We start from the raw sequence: 17,423 nt of genomic DNA on the forward strand, positions 1-17,423 counted from the left end.
TTTGTTTCAGTACATGTTTCAGTCTGTTGGTTTTAAAGTAGGCATGTCTTGATTAAAATAGGGAACACCATGCCTTTTACAACATTTTTTGTCTAAAAAATTATATATGTGGTATTAGAAATTTATCCAGAAAGGTATTATGGCATTCAACTAACCAACCTATCACATATCTCCCTAGATAGAAGATCCAAGTGTCCATTGCTTAGTGTATCCATATAAGCTGATTCTATTTTGGATGGGACACTTCCTATCTTCTATGCTAAGCATTTTTATATACGGCTTACCTTTGGAACTTCCATTAGTACGTATAAAGGGGAAGCTAATCATTTATGATCAATTGCAGGTCCAGGACATTAAAGGCGATCATTTTGAGAATTATGCTAGATAGCACTCAGCTTTCGGTGCTTTCAGGCATAATGTGTTTAGTTTAGGACTTCAGATGCAACAAATCTGTAGACCCTGTCCAGTTCTCTATATCTGTCCATTGTACTTTAAAATTAACTGCGTGTAAGTGCAATCCATGAATATATCAAAGCCTGTCCTCTTTGCGTGTACTTTGAATCAATGGATATGTCCATGGATATACCTAAGTAGGATGAATGAATTCTAGAACCAATCTTTGGTAGGGTGAGCAAAGTGAAATTAAAATTCAATTTGATTGTTGTTTATCTATGAAGCTTCTATAGGGAACATACCACTAACCGGCAGATCAGTTCGCTTTCAGTTGAGTTGTCCTCCATTTTCTTCTCCGCTTTTCGCTGTCATGTTGCACCAACACAGCTCTGGATGCTAATAAATTGTCCCCATCTCCATCCACACCTCCTTTGGCGAAATTTCCGCTCCCTGGTCCCTGCAACCCATGCCACTGAGGCAGGGACAATAGTGCTACTAGAAGGAAATCAATTGTCCATAATATGCCCCTCCCCGCAATCCCGCACTGCAGCTAGCTGCCGGCCGTGGTGTGGCTTGCCAGCTGCATCTCCTCGCGAGCCCGCCGGCTGGTCGCCGTGTGGCTGCTCGACGGCCAGTTCCGCTGGCGCCCGCTCCTGATCTGGAAAGGTGGCTTCTCAAGTAGACTCTTACTTGATCCGATCTCCCCTTCATCACAGTCCCCACGCCCAAAATCTGCTCTTGCTCCATGCCCTGACTCCGGCGCGGCCATTGCCGCAGCCATCCTGAATCACTCGCTTCACTCTGTTTTGTCTTTTTTATGCGATTTTATCCTCTAGCAGATTTAGAAGAAGAGGTAGTTACAACTTACAAGGCGTTGTAAGAAGGCGTGGACAAGTAAAAAAGAAACTGGTCATACGGCCCATCTAATTGTATGAGTGTAGGATGGATAGAGTTGTCTTAGAAAATTTAATGTACAGTAGAGCAATCGTTATGTAGCTTTATACGCCAACTAATGCAATCATGGGTACCTATCGTCTACGTCGTCTAAGTTAATTTCTATGTGTAACACTAGCATAAAATAATTTCTCCGTGCATGAGATTATTCCATTGTATAAAAACATTAAGAACATGAAAAAAGATAACTCCGTAGCAAGCAAGGAGGCCTCTCTTGAGGGCGGCGTCGGGATGACCCCCCAAATCCCTTACTCTCCGAGGCTCCAGCCCCTCCTTTCCCCTTCCCCTTTCCACCATCGGGCAAATTCCGCATGGTTCCGGCGGCAAAGGATTTGCATTTACCCACACGTTTGGAGGGAGGTGCGGGGTTCTTCCGGGTAGTGGCGATGCAGTGGCGCGGCCGTGGTGCTGTGGGCAGGGCGGCACATGGGGTGGCGTTGGCCGAAGCCTGTTGGACCAAATCTAAGGCGCTTAGGGCCCAATTTGGGTTGGGGCGGTAGGCCTGCACTGCACACCATGTGCTTTGCAGACGCTGGTGACGTAGCTCGGGCTAGGGTTCGCGGCGACGATGGCTAACCTGTTGCAGCGTGGCGGTGGGTACCATGTTTTTGTACAACTCTCTTGAAAATGGCCCCATCATTTAATCGACTTGTATAGATGCTTAATATAGTATTTTACATAACGTTTATTTGTGTGAAAAGGCGAGAAGTTGCTGACTGGCCAGACATATATGCATTATTTAAAAAAACTAAAAACACATTGTCATTTTCTCACATGCTTTTTTATCACTGTTATAGAAATTGTATACCAGTGTGAATTTCACTGGATCGTGCCAAGGCGCATCCTGAATCTTTCGGTGAAATATAATGGTCCTGGACATCATGGCGGTCGTCGAGGACTTTGATGCTACCGGTAATTTCGGTTTCAAAGAGGAGGACTCGGGAGAGGAATGGTAGGGGGTGTACGCTGTTGTTGAGTGCGCCAGGAGGTAGGCGTGCTTATATAAAAAAATACTCGCAGACGCACGCCGTTCGCGGGAGTTAAATCGGACGGCTGTTGACGGGGGATGCACGGAGGCAGGTGGAACGACCACTGTTTCCATTCGGTAAATCCAATTTTTTTTATCATTTACCCACTTTATGTTCGCTGTTGTTATATAAATCACTAATCAATGCGAATTTTACGGGGTTGTGCGCCAAGACGAACATCTAAATCTAGTTTTTTTGTGAAAATCGCCCCATCACGGCGGGCACCTTCTCTGCGCTTTCTGCCTATGCAAAATCGCCTCCCTTCCAGTCCCTCTCTTCTTCTCTTCCGCCCCTCTCTCTCACTACGCCAGAACCAGAACCCGCCTGCGCGACACGAAGCGAGGCGTGAGCTCGCCCGCCGCGAGATGGTAAGCACGATCCCCTCCCCCATTCCCATGCCTCTGCCGGCCCACGGGACGTCCGCCTCGTCCGCACGCGGATCTAGCCCGCCTCCGGTGGGTCGCGGAAGGATCTGTTCCTCGCTGTCGTTTGGGTTCGTCGAGGGTTTGGGATCGATCGGAGGGCGCTGCTAGGGTTTTGGCGGGGGGCGCGGGGCGTTCGTTGCGTGATTCAGCGGATCCGTCAGGGTCTGGGACTGATTGGTTGCAGCAGCTGTTCGGCCCAGGCCCTCTCGGAGGCAGGGAGGGATGCTGTGGTTTCCGTTACACTCCTCGTCCTGAATTGTGGTCTCGCTCATGGCGTGTCGGTGCCCACTCCGAAAGCTGTTAGGTAGGTTGCTCGCTGAACCAATGTAGGTGGATGGGTGAGCGCCTGAGTGCTACTAATGCTAGGCTGTGCGCTGAGATTCGTGGACCGATTTTACTGCTGTAGTAGGAAAATCATGGCTAATCGATGCCTTCGGGAACTGCTTGCTGCAAATGGTCTGGGGAGTTCATTTCGGGTGCCTTCTGTCACCAGCATTGATGTCCATTCATCTGACTCTGAAGTTGTTCTGTCATGACCATAGTAGTATCTGAAAGCTGATATAGTAAATATTTTAGCGACATGAATATTTTGTGCTAATCCCTACCAATTTTTGTAGTGTTAAGACTGTTCAGAGGCTTGTAACATTGGCGACCCAGTTTTCTGATATTAATATTCATTAAGAGACAATTTGCTCATTCGTTATAAATGCTGATATAGACTCATGTGACCTGTTAGTTCAATTCTTAATGATAGCTGCAGAGTGACCAATAGTTTGTTTCAGGTAAGTTGGTTTATTTATCGGCTCAGGCTGTTCAAGTTGTCCCTTGGTACCTTGACTCAGACTTATATCTGTTAGATTTCACCCTAATCTTGGTATTAGTTGTCTCACTAGTGTTATTAGCCCTTGCATTTCCTTTGATTGGTGTTCATATCAAGTTTAACAGTTTGTTTGATGCATTTACCCTTTCCTTTTCTTTTTGACACAAATAGTAGTACTCTTGTTTGACATAGGAAGTTAACATATGTAAGTAAGTAACATGGAGGATGCTGTTCATCCTAATCTGTTAATCTTGTTGTTACCCTGACTCGGACTTGTATCTGTTAGATTTCATCCTAATCTTGGTATTAGTTGTCTCACTAGTGTTATTAGCCCTACATTTCCTTTGCTTGGTGTTCTTATCAAGTTCAACAGTTTGTTTGATGCATTTACCACTTTCTTTTCTTTTTGACACAAATACTACTACTCTTGTTTGACATAGGAAGTTAACATATGTATGCAAGTAAGATGGAGGATGCTGTTCGAAGGATGCAAAGCTTCAGATGCTTTCATCCTCTTTGTAGAGTTTGTTTGACCTCCTTTTGCTATTTAGAGGATTACCTCTGAAGCTTGGAGCATTATAATGGTATTCTGTTGATCTTTGGGAAAGTTGGGTTAGCTGTGTTATAACTTGTAAGTTGCGACCCTATCTTATTACTTGTTTGCAACTGGGTTTGGATGATATGCTTGACGTCCCCTGTCGATTTAGATTTAAGCTGTTACTGTTTGAAATAATTTATTCATTGTGTTGAAGTGGACATTAGAAATCTGTACTATCGGTTGATGGTGCAACATGTCTGAAGTACTTACTACTTTCCTCTGCTTTTCTGTGCAGGTCGCACTTTTACATTAGATATGCTAGTTTGTTTCTTGTCATCTATTCAAAATGGTGAAGCTGACAATGATAGCCCGTATCACTGATGGCCTTCCATTGGCTGAGGGGTTGGATGATGGTCGAGATCTGAGGGATGCTGACTTCTACAAGCAGCAAGCGAAACTGCTGTTCAAAAACTTATCAAAAGGACATCATGATTCATCAAGGCTGTCAATTGAGACTGGACCATACCTTTTCCAGTATCCTTGACCTGTACGCTACCTGCAGAATTTTGGTTTTGTTCCTCTTTTGGAGAAAATGTGATTATCCATGATTTTTTTGTCAAAGTTTTCTGTCCCAGAGAGGAATAGAATCATGCAACTTGTGCAGCTTAATTAGATAACTAGCTTCGGTAGTTGCTTTATTAGTAGCTGAAGTCTCTTCCGCAAGCTTATGTCAATTTTCTGTGCCAGAGAGGAATAGAATCATGCAACTTGTGCAGCTTAATTAGATAACTAGCTTCAGTAGTTGCTTTATTTGTACCATTGTAAAATTCTAGGCCACAAATTTAAATTTATGTATGCTTTATGGCATAATACACTGTTTTTGTTAGCGTTTTTATTTATATAGAACCTGCTTATTCTGATCTGCCCGAGCATTTCATAGGCATTGGTAACATACTTCTACTGCCTATGTGAGTAAAAAATTTGATGACTTGAATCCTAAACACTTTGTTGAACTGCCCTCCCTTTTACATCTACAACACCTCTTGTAGTGCACTCTGTCTTCATGATGCATTCGTGTGTTTATTGCATGTAGTAAGACATTGCTAATACTCTATATTGAGAAGGAAATCCTCATCTGTAGTTGTAACTTGTTTTCTTGGTGAAATTATTGTACCTCTCTTGTTGCACCTTGATTCAACAAAACAGTTACATCATTGAGAGCCGTGTATGCTATTTGACAATGTGCGACCGTTCTTATCCAAAGAAACTTGCATTCCAGTATTTAGAGGATCTAAAGAATGAATTTGAGAGAGTCAATGGCAGCCAAATTGAAACTGCTGCAAGGCCATATGCTTTCATCAAATTTGGTATGGTTTGTCGATCTTATATGAGGATTCTTCCTGCTCATTTTCTTAATAGCTAGTACTTGATAGCTTATATATGTCTATGTTTAGACACGTTCATACAGAAAACCAGGAAACTGTATTTGGATACCAGAACCCAAAGGAACCTTGCCAAGTTGAATGATGAGCTCTACGAGGTGCACCAGATTATGACTCGCAATGTTCAAGAAGTTCTTGGTGTGGGTGAAAAACTAGATCGTGAGTTCCGCACTGTCATCACATGTTCATTACGTTATATTGTTGCTTCATTATATAATTCTCGATTGATAGACACGTGAATGATTTCTGTGCATATTTAGATATAGCTGGAACATATCTGTAAGTGTGTACCCCAAAAGGCATCAGTGAGTAGGGTGTCTGTTATGTTCAGAAACTAATTTGGTTTCAATCGATGTGAGTTTTCTGTTGGACTATAGTATAATTTTGGTATATGCCTTTCATCAATAGGACCTTTTACTCTTCCATATTTCATTACACATGCTTCTTTTGGAATCCCTTACCTGTAGTATGAAGTTATTATGACTGCCTTAATGCTATGTTTTCTTGCTAGTCCTATATTTCGAGAACACGTGCAAAGACTTTTGTGCAATTTACTTTTGGACACTGCATTTTCATATTTTCAACTTTTTTGCTGCGGACGCTTCCTTTTTAGCAGCACTTGTCGTGGTCCATCTACAGTATCATTACATATTCATAACCCTCAGCCATGTCAATTAAGACTGTTGCTTAAAAACAAGTTTCTATTTGTCCTTTGCAGAGGTGAGTGAAATGTCTAGTAGGTTGATCTCTGATACCAGAATGTATGCAGACAAGGCAAAGGATCTCAATCGCCAGGTATCCTTCATGTAACTTCACTTTCTGCTCCAGTATATATGTATCCAAGCAGTTAAGCTGAGTACTAGTACTAAAACAAATGATAAATCTGTACTGGACACGAGATAAGTACGGCTCGCTTTTGTTCACAGTAGTGTTTTCATCTTTTTTATTTCTTATGTTAAATGAAAGTAATCTTGAAGTAAATCTATTTGCTTGGTCCATAGTATCTTGGTGCCATCTTTTTTTCTCAAACTTACTAGTAGTTCAAGATTCCGTAGTTAGATGTAGGCAGCGTTTGACATTTCAGTGGATTATGATAAATTCCATTTGCTTAACCACTTTTGCTTATTTTCCCTTTTGGTTGCCAACTTTTTATTTATTTCTGTGGCTCTTTGTCTAAAACAGATTATAAAATGCGTGCTGCTCAACACAGTTGAGTAGCCACAAACTTCGCTTCATACTTCCGGCTTTAGTTCAATTGGTCACTTCCTGCAAATTTCATTTGTTATAATTCTTACTCTAAACAAATAAAAGCCGTGCACTCAAAGCCTAACTTGGTCCCATTGTGATCTGCAAGAACCTTCTAATTAATTCTTAATTTGTTTCCATCTTCTATTTGGTAAACATACAAATTCCAGCAAGTTTCTGCAATCCTAGGATGGGCATGGGAATCTTGCATGCCGTACTATACCCTGTCTCTGTTGTTAATACTACTGGTTTTATCTTGTCTGGTTGAGTTGATTGCAGTATAACGGCTACCTGATGTATACCACTTCTGAGAATGTGCAAGATAGCTGGTTATCATTTCATTCCATAAAAAATAACAGTTTTACACTGGTTTCAAGAGAACCACCACACATAAAACGATAGGCTAGAAGAATAAATTATCATATGGGATACGGCTCCCAACTATCTCTCTCTGTATTGGACAATCTACCTAAGGGCGCTGAGCCCTGCCATCTGATCGACACCACTTCACCCATGTAATTTACAAACTAGTCAACTTTTCTTTTGTTGGTTGTGAGTGCTCATCGAGTGGATTTCGCTCTATAGCTGCTGTCCTTTTCTTATTAATCTGACAGCATTGCCTCTTGGTGTTTTCAGGCCTTGATTCGGAAGTATGCCCCTGTTGCCATTGTGATTGGGATAGTAGTGATGCTCTTTTGGGTCAAGAACAAGATATGGTGACCTGGTGACGCTCGGACATCCTCCATTACAAGATGAAGACTTCTCAAGATCCCGATGCACCGTATAATCGATTCCAGCTCAACAGTTGCTTCTACAGCTTATCCCGCATCTGCCTATTCAAGCGAGAGTACACTTTAGCTGCATATTCCTCTCAAACAAGAGTACCGAACTGCAAACCTAAACGCGTTGTGTAGTAGTAATAGAGCCTTATCCTGATGGATGAGTTCCATGAATCCTTGGAGCCGCACATTCCATTAACTAATATACTTCGTAGATGTGTAGAGTTGGCTTTTCGATCTCGGAAATGGTAAATGTTTCTTTTTGCGATGTACTAAGATTTCAGGCTGATTGGCTAGTATTTGTACGGTTCTAAGTGGGCATGTTTTCGGAATGTTTGTAAACGCGATGAAATCTGTTCACAATGCTGATGGAGAACAACAGGCCATTTCATTCCCACATTTCCAATTCGTTCGGTTGATGAACGTTTTGGCCCTGGGTATTTCACACAATTCTAGTCGAAACTGCCTCGTTTGCTGTAAAATTCTGACCTGATTTCTTACAGTTGAATCCAAACCTCTCTAGAACTAGCAAGCAGTGTAGGGAATCAGCAGCGGAAGCCAAGCACCCTGCCGTCCATGGGCGAGACGCCGACGCGGCACATCTTGGATGCCTGCACCCGGTGCGTGAGCACCCCGAGCATCTTGACCCTCCCCTTGACCACCAGCAGCGAGTCCACCTCCATGACGACGGCGGCGGCTGCCGGCTGCTGCGCGGCCATCTGCAGCGGCGTTGGCGGCGGCGTGGCCGCGGGGAATGCCTGGACGGCGAAGCTGGCGGTGAGGTGCTTGGTGCTGCCGCTGTCGATGAGGCCCGCGGGGATGTAGATGGAGCCGATCTCCCCGCCGGCGTAGGCGATGCGCAGCGAGCTGTCGAAGTGCGCGAGCGGCGCGCGGTTGGGGTTGCGCACCGTGGCCAGCTGCTCGAAGGTGAAGGCCACGGTGCCGTTGGCCGCCGCGAAGGACGGCAGCCGCACCGCCGACACGGCGATGTCCGGAGGCCGCGGGCGGAAGAGGAGGAACAGCGCGGCGGCGGCCCCGCCGCCGGCCAGCAGGAGGAAGACCGCTGCCAGGAGGCAGGATGTTAGTGGGGAGGCGCGGCGCCGACGTCGGGGCTGTTCTGGCTGGTAGTAGTACGGGTACGGCCAGGTGGGAGGCGACGGCGGCCTGTCGGTGGTCGCGACGGGGCCCTCCGGCACGTAGTAGGGGTTCGGCTGCGGTTCTGGCGGCCTCGCCACGGCGGGGGCGCGAGGTTCCTGAGCCGCGCGTCCCTCTGGAACACCGTTGGCCTGCCCGGGTGGCTTGGCCACTTCCTGAGCGGCGCGGCCGTCTGGAACGCCGTTGGGCTGCTGGGATGGCCTGGCCACGGTGGCGTGTGGAGCCTCACGAGCTGCGCGGCCCTCCCGCGCGCCGTGCGGCTGCCCCGGCGGGCTGGCCACGGTTGCGGCGGGAGCTTCCGGAGTCGCGCGGCGCTCCGGCGGCTTGGCCACGGCGGCTGTGACGGGAGCCTCTCGAGTTGTTCGGCCCTCCGGAGCCCTCTCCGCCTGGGCCGGCGGCCTAACCACGTCGGCGAGGAGTGCCGCCCGGGCCTCGGCGGCGTGGTTCGTGGCCGGCCGAGGCCGCGGCGGCTGCGGCTCAGGCTCCGGCGGCCTGGTCCTGACGGGGACGGGAGCCTCGTCGCCCTCCGCCGCGCGGTAGGGCCTCCTCCCCTGCCCCAGCTGCTGCTGCCGGCGCTCCGGCGGCCTGGCCGTGCCGTCGCCGGCGGCGGGCTCGCGATCTGTCGGCGCCCGCATGCGCGGTGGGAGCGGAAGTGGTTGCTGCCGCATCCTACTCGCCCGGATGAGCTCGTGTGGCTCGCTCTCTTGTTCTCTTGCGCCGCTTTACCTCGGCACGACAACGCAATAATAATGGTGTTGGATGGCATGTGCTGCGTGGGGTGCCCGGGCGGAAAGGGAGGAGAGTGGGAGAGTGAGCTGCTGCTCAGTGCTCAGTGGAGATGAGCTTTTCGACTTTGGAGACTTCTCTTCCAGATGAGATGAGAGACTGACCTGATTGTACGTTACCGCCATGTGAGTGATTTTCTGGTGGTGTGAAACGGCCACGGAGGTCGACGGACGAATCTTGACCGTTCGCGACGCTCACGCGGTTCTGATCTCGGCCAGTGTGCGAAGGTTTATCAGGTTCTGTTGCGCCGGTAGGTGACCAGCAGCCTAAAATAGGCGATTTTCCATCTCTTTTCTCCTTGCTCCCGCAGCTTCATCGGCACACTTCCTTGTTTCTTTTATTGTTTTTCCCACCTTTGGGTAAAGCTACAAGATCTTTATCTTGAAAAAAGCTACTACTACTACATGATCTTAGTCTTTAAGCAACGTGCCGCGCTGGCTGCGATTTCTTTTTTGCTTGTTGGGCCAGAGCGAACCAATACGACGTCATTGGTTGCTATGGCTGGGCAATGAACAGAGAAAACTGCAGTTTTCACCAGCCTCATTTCAAGGTTTTTGCAAGAATGACCACTTTGACGGGCTTCACCCCTTCCACGTCTAACATGTTGCATGATCTACCCGTTCTTCGCTAATGACTCCTTACCTCGGCTAACAAGCATACTCTACTTTTTTTTTTTTTCTGTTTCCATCTTCAAAGCGTCGGTTTTGGTGAACTTGAACTTCAGTGTTATCATGCTGGTGTTTGAAGGACTCGAGACTATAGCGGGATTTTTTTAAATTTTTTTCTTCTTTTTTTTGGGCTACGTGCATTCGTACTACTATTAGAATATTACTTTAGTATAGAGGCTAGGTGTAATTGGTATCTTCTCACGTAATATGAATATATTTTTTCTATTGAAAAATCAATGTCTAGGAAACATGGTACATAAATATAGTGGTCATGAGTCTAGCGTGGCCGTTTTCTAGTTTTATCACCATGTTCTCCGCTGCCTTCGCCTGAGCAGCCTTTTCTCTCTTCCTCGGCTGTTGGTGGGAGGTAGTGGTGACAACAAGGCAGGGTTTTAGGGCTCAAACTACTGATTAAATCATGGTAACCACAAACATACTGCATTGATCATGCATCTTCGAACTTGGCCATAGCAATAGCATCCTGTCGGCCACACCCAAGACGAAAAGACTTGTCGGCCACGCCGATGGCGATAGGTTTTGGTTGGTTTCACCAACGCCAATTTGTTAGTTTACGTGATTGCTCTGGCGATTGACAAGCCCATCGGCTCCAGCGAGGTTCTAGTCGGTGTGGAGGACGCCGAGGCTATATTATTTTCGTGATTTCTCCGATTTACGTATCATGTTTGTGGTATTGAATAAAAAACCATATTATTTTAAAAAATAGCCATGACGCAGTCATCAATCTTGATGCCAACTGAGCTAGATGGTGCATAAACAAATAATCTAGATAAGCACGTGTTGATGTTTCATACGGGGTAGTAGATAATTTTTGTGACAATGAGATGATGCTTTCAGCTGAGAAAATAAAACGGGCAAAAAAAATTCCGACGCCGGGACTTGAACCCGGGTCTCTCGGGTGAGAGCCGAGTATCCTAACCACCTAGACTACGACGGATTTGTGCTAAAAACCAGTGCTTACTATTTTAATACACTAATGTAATGCCATATCCAGTTAGCCTAGCCTGGCTTTCTTGCACCCGAACTAGGAGAGGACGACAAATTATGCACCTTTCGCATGCTCAAAAAACACATCTTCGCCTATCCGCGAAAGCGCCGGCCGGAGAAGAGAGGTGGCGCGTCAACTCCGGGCGTCCGCGGCGCGAGGGAACCGCGCTGTGACAGAACACGCCGCCGCTTCCGACAGAGGCGCGCACGACACTTTTGGTCCAGATTATCCACGTCCGCACGTTCGCCAAGGCAAACCGCAAGTCGCGAGCGACCATGAGCCACGCCTATAAATTGTCGGGAGCGTTCCTCTCCCTGATCATAGCAGCCGGCGCATCCATCACAAGCTAAACCAGCAACCATTTGAGCAAGCATCCTCGACCGAATCCACCTCCAGCAATGGCCGAGCACGTGAGCCACCAGGCCGGCGCAGCGGTTGGCCACGCCCAGGTACGTCAGTTGGCCGGCCGGCGACGTGCTTCCTGCTCAGGCCGTGCAAGCGTGTGTAGTTAGCTTATTACTATAACCTGGATGCCCGATTGGCAGGACACGACCGGCCATGTGGCCCACGACGCCGCGGGCACCGCGCACGGCGCGGCGGGCGCTGCCCACGACGCCGCGGGTGCGGGAGCCAACCAGGCCGGCGGCGTGGTCGAGGAGGTCGGCGGCCAGGCGCAGCTGGTCGCCCACAGCGTCACCGAGGCCGCCGGGGGCGCCGCGGAGGCCGTCAAGGACGCCGCCGGCCACGGCGGCAACTAGGCAGCCCGCCAACCCCGAACGCGCGGCGCATGCATCGATCTACTCTTATATATGACTGGAGGCTGAAAGGATCATCAGCCGACGCATCTATATTTGCTTGTTTTGCTTCCCACTACTACTTGTTATACTGAAACTAGCCGGAGTGGTTTGATTCTCGCCTGTGGACTGGGCTGAGGATCGCCACGCTAGTTCTGGTTCGATTTGTCTCGTCCCGCTATGTAAGGTGCGACGTGATTTCTAGTAACAAGTGGAGTATTGCCGTACTGGATCTTGCATTCATCATTGCATTATGGACGGCGGTGTTGCTATTGCCGCTGCTATGCACGCTAGCTTTTCAGGGTACCTGCTGAACACGCTAACCCCTGCATATATACTGTCTGCTCCCGAGAAATAGAGTTGTCGACCTCATCAACATAATGTGATCAAGGGAATATCAACGGTAAGCATAACTTGAGTAGCAGTGCAAGACCTTGATATTCTACAATTAATCACAAGAACAATTTAAACTGAGTTGTTGGAAAAACCCTTATCAAATAAGATCATCTTGTATGGGATATTCACAACATCTTTTCGATAGCAAGTGCAATGACCACTCCAGCAAGCATACAAGTGCCAGTTTGTCAACCAGAATTCAACATAATGCTTCCAATATTATAACAACTTACTACCAGAATCAGCCTTTTTGTTGTTGTTGAGTGCGAGGATATTTGTCAAGCGCCTTTCATTGGGCACTCGGCAAAGAAGCTCTTCACCGAGTGTCTTAGAAAAACACCCTGCAAAGAAATGACACTCCACAAAATAAAAGAAAAACACTTGTGAAAGATTTTTTTGAAAAAGGGGGGCAAAAGATTTGACCCCATTCATTAAATAAGTAGGAGAGTCTTGACAAGACAAAATAAAAAGAATAACATAAGTTCCTAAAAGATTACTCTCCTGATTACAAAACTCAAATGCTTCGCACCCGCGGCGCTTCAAAGTTTAGCCTCATCCTTAATGATTTGAAGTAAGGTGGTTGGGGGCGCGAACTTATTGTTGAAAATTCTCGCATTGCGCTCTTTCCATATTGTCCAAGTGACAAGCATGGTTATGGAAGATATGGCTTTCCGGTTCTCCATTGCATTGCACAACATCATCTTCCACCACTCCCGAAAGGACACATCTCCCCCCACTCATGAGTGCGGACGGAGGGGATTCCAAGCCAACTCTTAACCATATCCCAAAGCCTCTTGGTATAGCGGCATTGAGAGAAGAGATGTGCCGCCATCTCTTGAGTTTGAATGCAAAGCAGGCAAAGCCCACAATTGTCCCAACCCCTTCTCTCAAGATGATCCGCCGTCCAAATTCTATTGCGGATGGCCAACCAAGCGAAGAACTTGACCTTTGGAGGGGCCCAAACCTTCCACACCATCTTGTTCATATTTGTTAATGTGGCTCCAAAGAATTGCGCCTTGTAAGCGGAGGTCGTCGTGTACTCCCCATTCGAAGTGAGGTTCCAAGTGATGGAGTCTTGAGGGCCCTCAATAAGTTGAAAGACATTTAATTGCACCCAAAGCCGGATGTACTCATGAATGTGATGGACGGTCAAGTTGGTGTCCATTTTTATTTTGACAATCCAAGCGTTATTGGTGATTGCATGCTTGACTTTCCATTTCTTCCTCGTGGAGGCCTCATATATGAGCGGGGCAATATTTTTGGGCTTTTTTCTATTGAGCCACGAGGAGTCCCAAAAAGGAGCAATCTCCCCATTACAAATGGAGATAGTGGTGGATGCATAGAAGAGCTCCATATCCACCTCATCACAAGGGGTACCCATGCCCACCCAAAGCTTAATCGCGTCACGCCATTCAAACCAAGGCCATCTCAACCGAAGACCCCTCGCAAATTTCTCGAGATGTAGGATGCCCAAACCACCAAGCTTATTGGGTCTACAAACCGATTCCCATTTCAACTTACACTTTCCCCCGGTGACCTCTTTGGTGCCGGCCCAAAGAAAAGCACGCTCGAGTTTATTCATGGAAGTGATGCACCCCGGTGGGATTTTGAGCGGGGTTAGATGGAGAATTGCTTGGGACGTGAGGACGGATTTGACAAGGGCCCCTCTCCCGGCTGCATTGATATTTTTCCCATCCCAGGCAACAAGCTTGCCGGCCATCTTGTCTTCTAACGGTTGAAAATCGATCCTCTTAAGCTTCCAAACTGATAGGGGCAGCCCCAAATACTTGATTGGGAAGGAAGCGTGGATCACCGGAACCCCATCAAGCACCTCGTCAATGTCAATATCTTGACATCTAATGGGAATGACCATGCTCTTTTGGAAGTTTGTGAGGAGTCCGGTAGCTTCTCCGAATAAGGCGAGGATGGAGGAAAGATTTGAATGTCCTCCTTCTTGGGATCCACAAAATAGCCGCATAGTCCGCATATAGAGATGTTCGAATAATTGTTCCTCTTCCTCTTATCTTGTGAAGGAGCTCATGTTGGGTGGCCAACTCAAGTATTTTTTTTGGAGTGGGTCTATAGCAAGAAAAAATAGGAGTGGAGACAAAGGATCACCTTGCCTCAAACCTCTTCCATGCAAAATGGGAGCGCCGGCCACCCCATTTAGGAGGACCCTTGAAGAGGTGGTGCAAAGCAAGGAGGTGATCCAATCACGGAAACTGGGCGGGAAACCGTGTCTCTTAAGAAGCTCAAGAATGTAGTCCCATCTCACGGAGTCAAATGCTTTACGGATATCAAGCTTGAAGAGGAGCGAAGGGATTTTTCTCTTGTGTAGCCTTCTTGCAAGGTTTCTCACATACATGAAGTTGTCGTGGATTTTTTTTGATGAAGGCACTTTGGGCATTGGACACAAGGTCGCACATTAGAGGGGTGTAAGGGTACATTGCCCCTATGTGTGGTTTTGGTAATTAATGACAACCTCTATGGACTAATGTTTTCATTGAGTTTATATGAAGGAATATTCCATATTTACTACTTGTAGTCCATGTGTTGTATTCAGGTATGGATGCCATGAAGATAAAGTTATATCTTGAGTATTGGCATCAAGATCAACAATTTGAAGACATATATGCGATATGATCAAGAAGAAGAAATGAAGATGGAGTTCTTATGTGGAACTCAATATTAGCCATGCTCTAGCTTATATGTTAAGCAATGAATGGTCAAGATCTTGAGTGCTTGATTCCGAGTGAAGAATTCAAGATATGGCTCTAAGTCGGTGTCATGATAGTCTCATAAGTTGAGCTATGGTTGACTAAGATTTAGAGCATGCAAAAAAATGAAGAATTATTTATACACCTCAAGATAGTATGATAGAGCATGAGAAGGTACAAGGTTGACCAATACAAAGAGTGAAGAATAGATTCAAGTTTGGTCAACACATGAAGCATGAAGAATGTGCCACATGAAGTCGTGTGGTATGGTAAAGCTTGTCAATTATGCTTTATGAACTAACCCATCATATATGTGCTCTTGTGTTGTCTATGTGGGTTAGGTATCTTTTCATGGGCATGCATCAAAAGTGAGATCTCATATAGCCCATGAGAGGATGATATCAAGTGGTGATCATCATCAAGGTTGAGTTGGGAAAGTTCAAGTTGAGCATCTCAAGAGGATCATATGCTTGAAGATTGCCATCCATTTGGTGATAATGGACATGTGAAGATATGCATCAATGGAGCTTTCCCATCATGGTATATGGGGGAGCATTTATGAGTCTTCACGAAGCAACAATGATCAAGTGAGGCATTCCGACTTGAGTGGAGTTTGAAGAGTTATCATCAAGATCAAGCGGGATCTGCAAGGCAAAGGTATGGCCTTTCTAGGTTTTCCTTTTACCGGTCTCAAGGTGGTTGTTGGGAGACTGGATTATAGGATAGATAGCCGCACTATCAAGAGGGGCTTTCGGTTGGGTAACTTGATCACATCGTCTTAGGGAGCTCAATCCTTTGCATATCCCTATTTCTTCTTGGTGTTTCTTTGTGTGAGGTTCTTGAGCTTGTTGCTAGCTTTTCAACAAGCCCAAGTTCATCGAAAACGGAATCCGCATGCATCTTCTATTGCGTTTTCGAGTTTGGACGTCTTTACCGTTTCTTGATGTTAGGAGGCTCCCTCTCTAAAATCATCTAAAAATATTCTCTGAGGAGTCTCAATATTTACAACAAAATTGGTTTCATGTCGTTATCTTTCCAATAAAATTGGTTTCATGTCAATCGGAGTTCGGGAGCATTTTCTATTTAAAAAGAAAGAAAAGAAAAAGGTTTTGGACGTTTAGGGAGCATTTTCTATTTAAAAAGAAAGAAAAGAAAAGGGTTTCCGGTCCACAGCTCGGTCCCGCCGAGCCTGCCACTGGCCCATCCGGTGCATACCGGCTACTAGGCTCATGCACACCGGTCCACTCCAGGCGATGTCCCGACCCATGTCCGCCACCCCGCTCGGTGGCCACCGGACTGGCCGGCCCAGCGCCCGGTCGACCCCCCCATCGGTTGGGCCCTTTTTGCTGCTGTGCGTCCTGCGTGCCCAGTACGGCCTGTCAGCCGGCGCTGCCGACTTATGCGCCGGCCTGTCCGGCGCCCGGCCCGGTGGACCGGCTGGCTGGCCAGCGGGTCGTTTTTCTGCCCGATTTTCTCCCCAATAGCTCTATTTTTCCCTAGGCTAAAAATAGGCCTTCTTCCAGCTTTTTTTTGAAACTCTAACAGTAGGAAAGGCTCCTACTGTCTTAATATATTAATAAAGGGTCAAAGAACCCAATGAAGTTACATATTTACAAATTCCTGGTAGAGATATACAGGGGGTATAAGAGTAGAGTGCTAAAGAGTGGCTATCAGGTTGGTAATCAAAGGATGCAAATCCTTCTTTATTCTGTGTTCCAGCAGAGCAAAGCCTTCTTCCACCTTGGGCTGGGTAAGTTTTTCCACTCTCTCTCCTCCATTGTTGACTTTGAAGAACTTGCTCTATCTCTTGATTCCCCCATGATTCTTGCTAATTCTTGAGGGATCTAAGAGAGGAGATCTAGATCTACAATCCCCACCAATCCATTTCTCCTCTAAGTGAGGGGAACCCTTTAGATCTAGATTTTGGAGTCATTTGTTGATTTCCTTCTTTGTTCTTCCTCTCTAATATCATCCTAGCATTTGTTGCTTTGGTGGGATTTAAGTGTGAAGGATTTGAACACCTTTGGTGTTCTTGCTTTGCATCATTGCATAGTGTTGAGCTCTTCACCACGATTAGTTCGAGTGAGAGACCGTGAGCTTGTTACTCTTGGAGGGTGACCTCCTAGTTGGCTTGGTTGGTGTCCCGGTGACCTTCGTGGAAGGTTGTGAAGGGGCCCGGGCTTCTCCTTCGTGGAGCTTGTGAAGTGGTTGTGAAGCTTGCCATCTCCGGAGTGGAGGAAAAGCTAACCATAAGGAAAGGGGCTATTCCTTCTTGGG

The 17,423-nt window shown here is 46.8% G+C and overlaps 3 protein-coding genes and 1 non-coding gene across 4 annotated transcripts; 2 read left to right on the top strand and 2 right to left on the bottom strand.

The window, feature by feature from the left end:
• The first annotated feature begins 2,675 nt into the window (after nt 1–2,675).
• Nucleotides 2,676–7,890, top strand: LOC124666004 (25.3 kDa vesicle transport protein). The gene is made up of 6 exons (XM_047203354.1): nt 2,676–2,743; nt 4,454–4,692; nt 5,365–5,525; nt 5,613–5,759; nt 6,319–6,395; nt 7,482–7,890. The coding sequence occupies exons 2-6, from the start codon at nt 4,505–4,507 to the stop codon at nt 7,563–7,565; spliced, it is 657 nt and encodes a 218-aa protein (XP_047059310.1). The 5' UTR covers nt 2,676–2,743; nt 4,454–4,504; the 3' UTR covers nt 7,566–7,890.
• Nucleotides 7,891–7,999: 109 nt separating this feature from the next.
• Nucleotides 8,000–9,447, bottom strand: LOC124663879 (vegetative cell wall protein gp1-like). The gene has a single exon (XM_047201526.1). It carries the CDS (start codon nt 9,445–9,447, stop codon nt 8,170–8,172), a length of 1,278 nt encoding a protein of 425 aa, XP_047057482.1. The 3' UTR covers nt 8,000–8,169.
• Nucleotides 9,448–11,115: 1,668 nt separating this feature from the next.
• Nucleotides 11,116–11,188, bottom strand: TRNAE-CUC. Its single transcript has one exon. It is a non-coding gene; the product is annotated as a tRNA-Glu (tRNA).
• Nucleotides 11,189–11,582: 394 nt separating this feature from the next.
• Nucleotides 11,583–11,997, top strand: LOC124665865. Its single transcript, XM_047203227.1, has 2 exons — nt 11,583–11,688; nt 11,785–11,997. The coding sequence occupies exons 1-2, from the start codon at nt 11,638–11,640 to the stop codon at nt 11,995–11,997; spliced, it is 264 nt and encodes an 87-aa protein (XP_047059183.1). The 5' UTR covers nt 11,583–11,637.
• The last annotated feature ends 5,426 nt before the right edge of the window (nt 11,998–17,423 follow it).

Source organism: Lolium rigidum, chromosome 6, assembly GCF_022539505.1.
Source record: "Lolium rigidum isolate FL_2022 chromosome 6, APGP_CSIRO_Lrig_0.1, whole genome shotgun sequence".
NCBI classification, from domain to species: Eukaryota; Viridiplantae; Streptophyta; class Magnoliopsida; order Poales; family Poaceae; genus Lolium; species Lolium rigidum.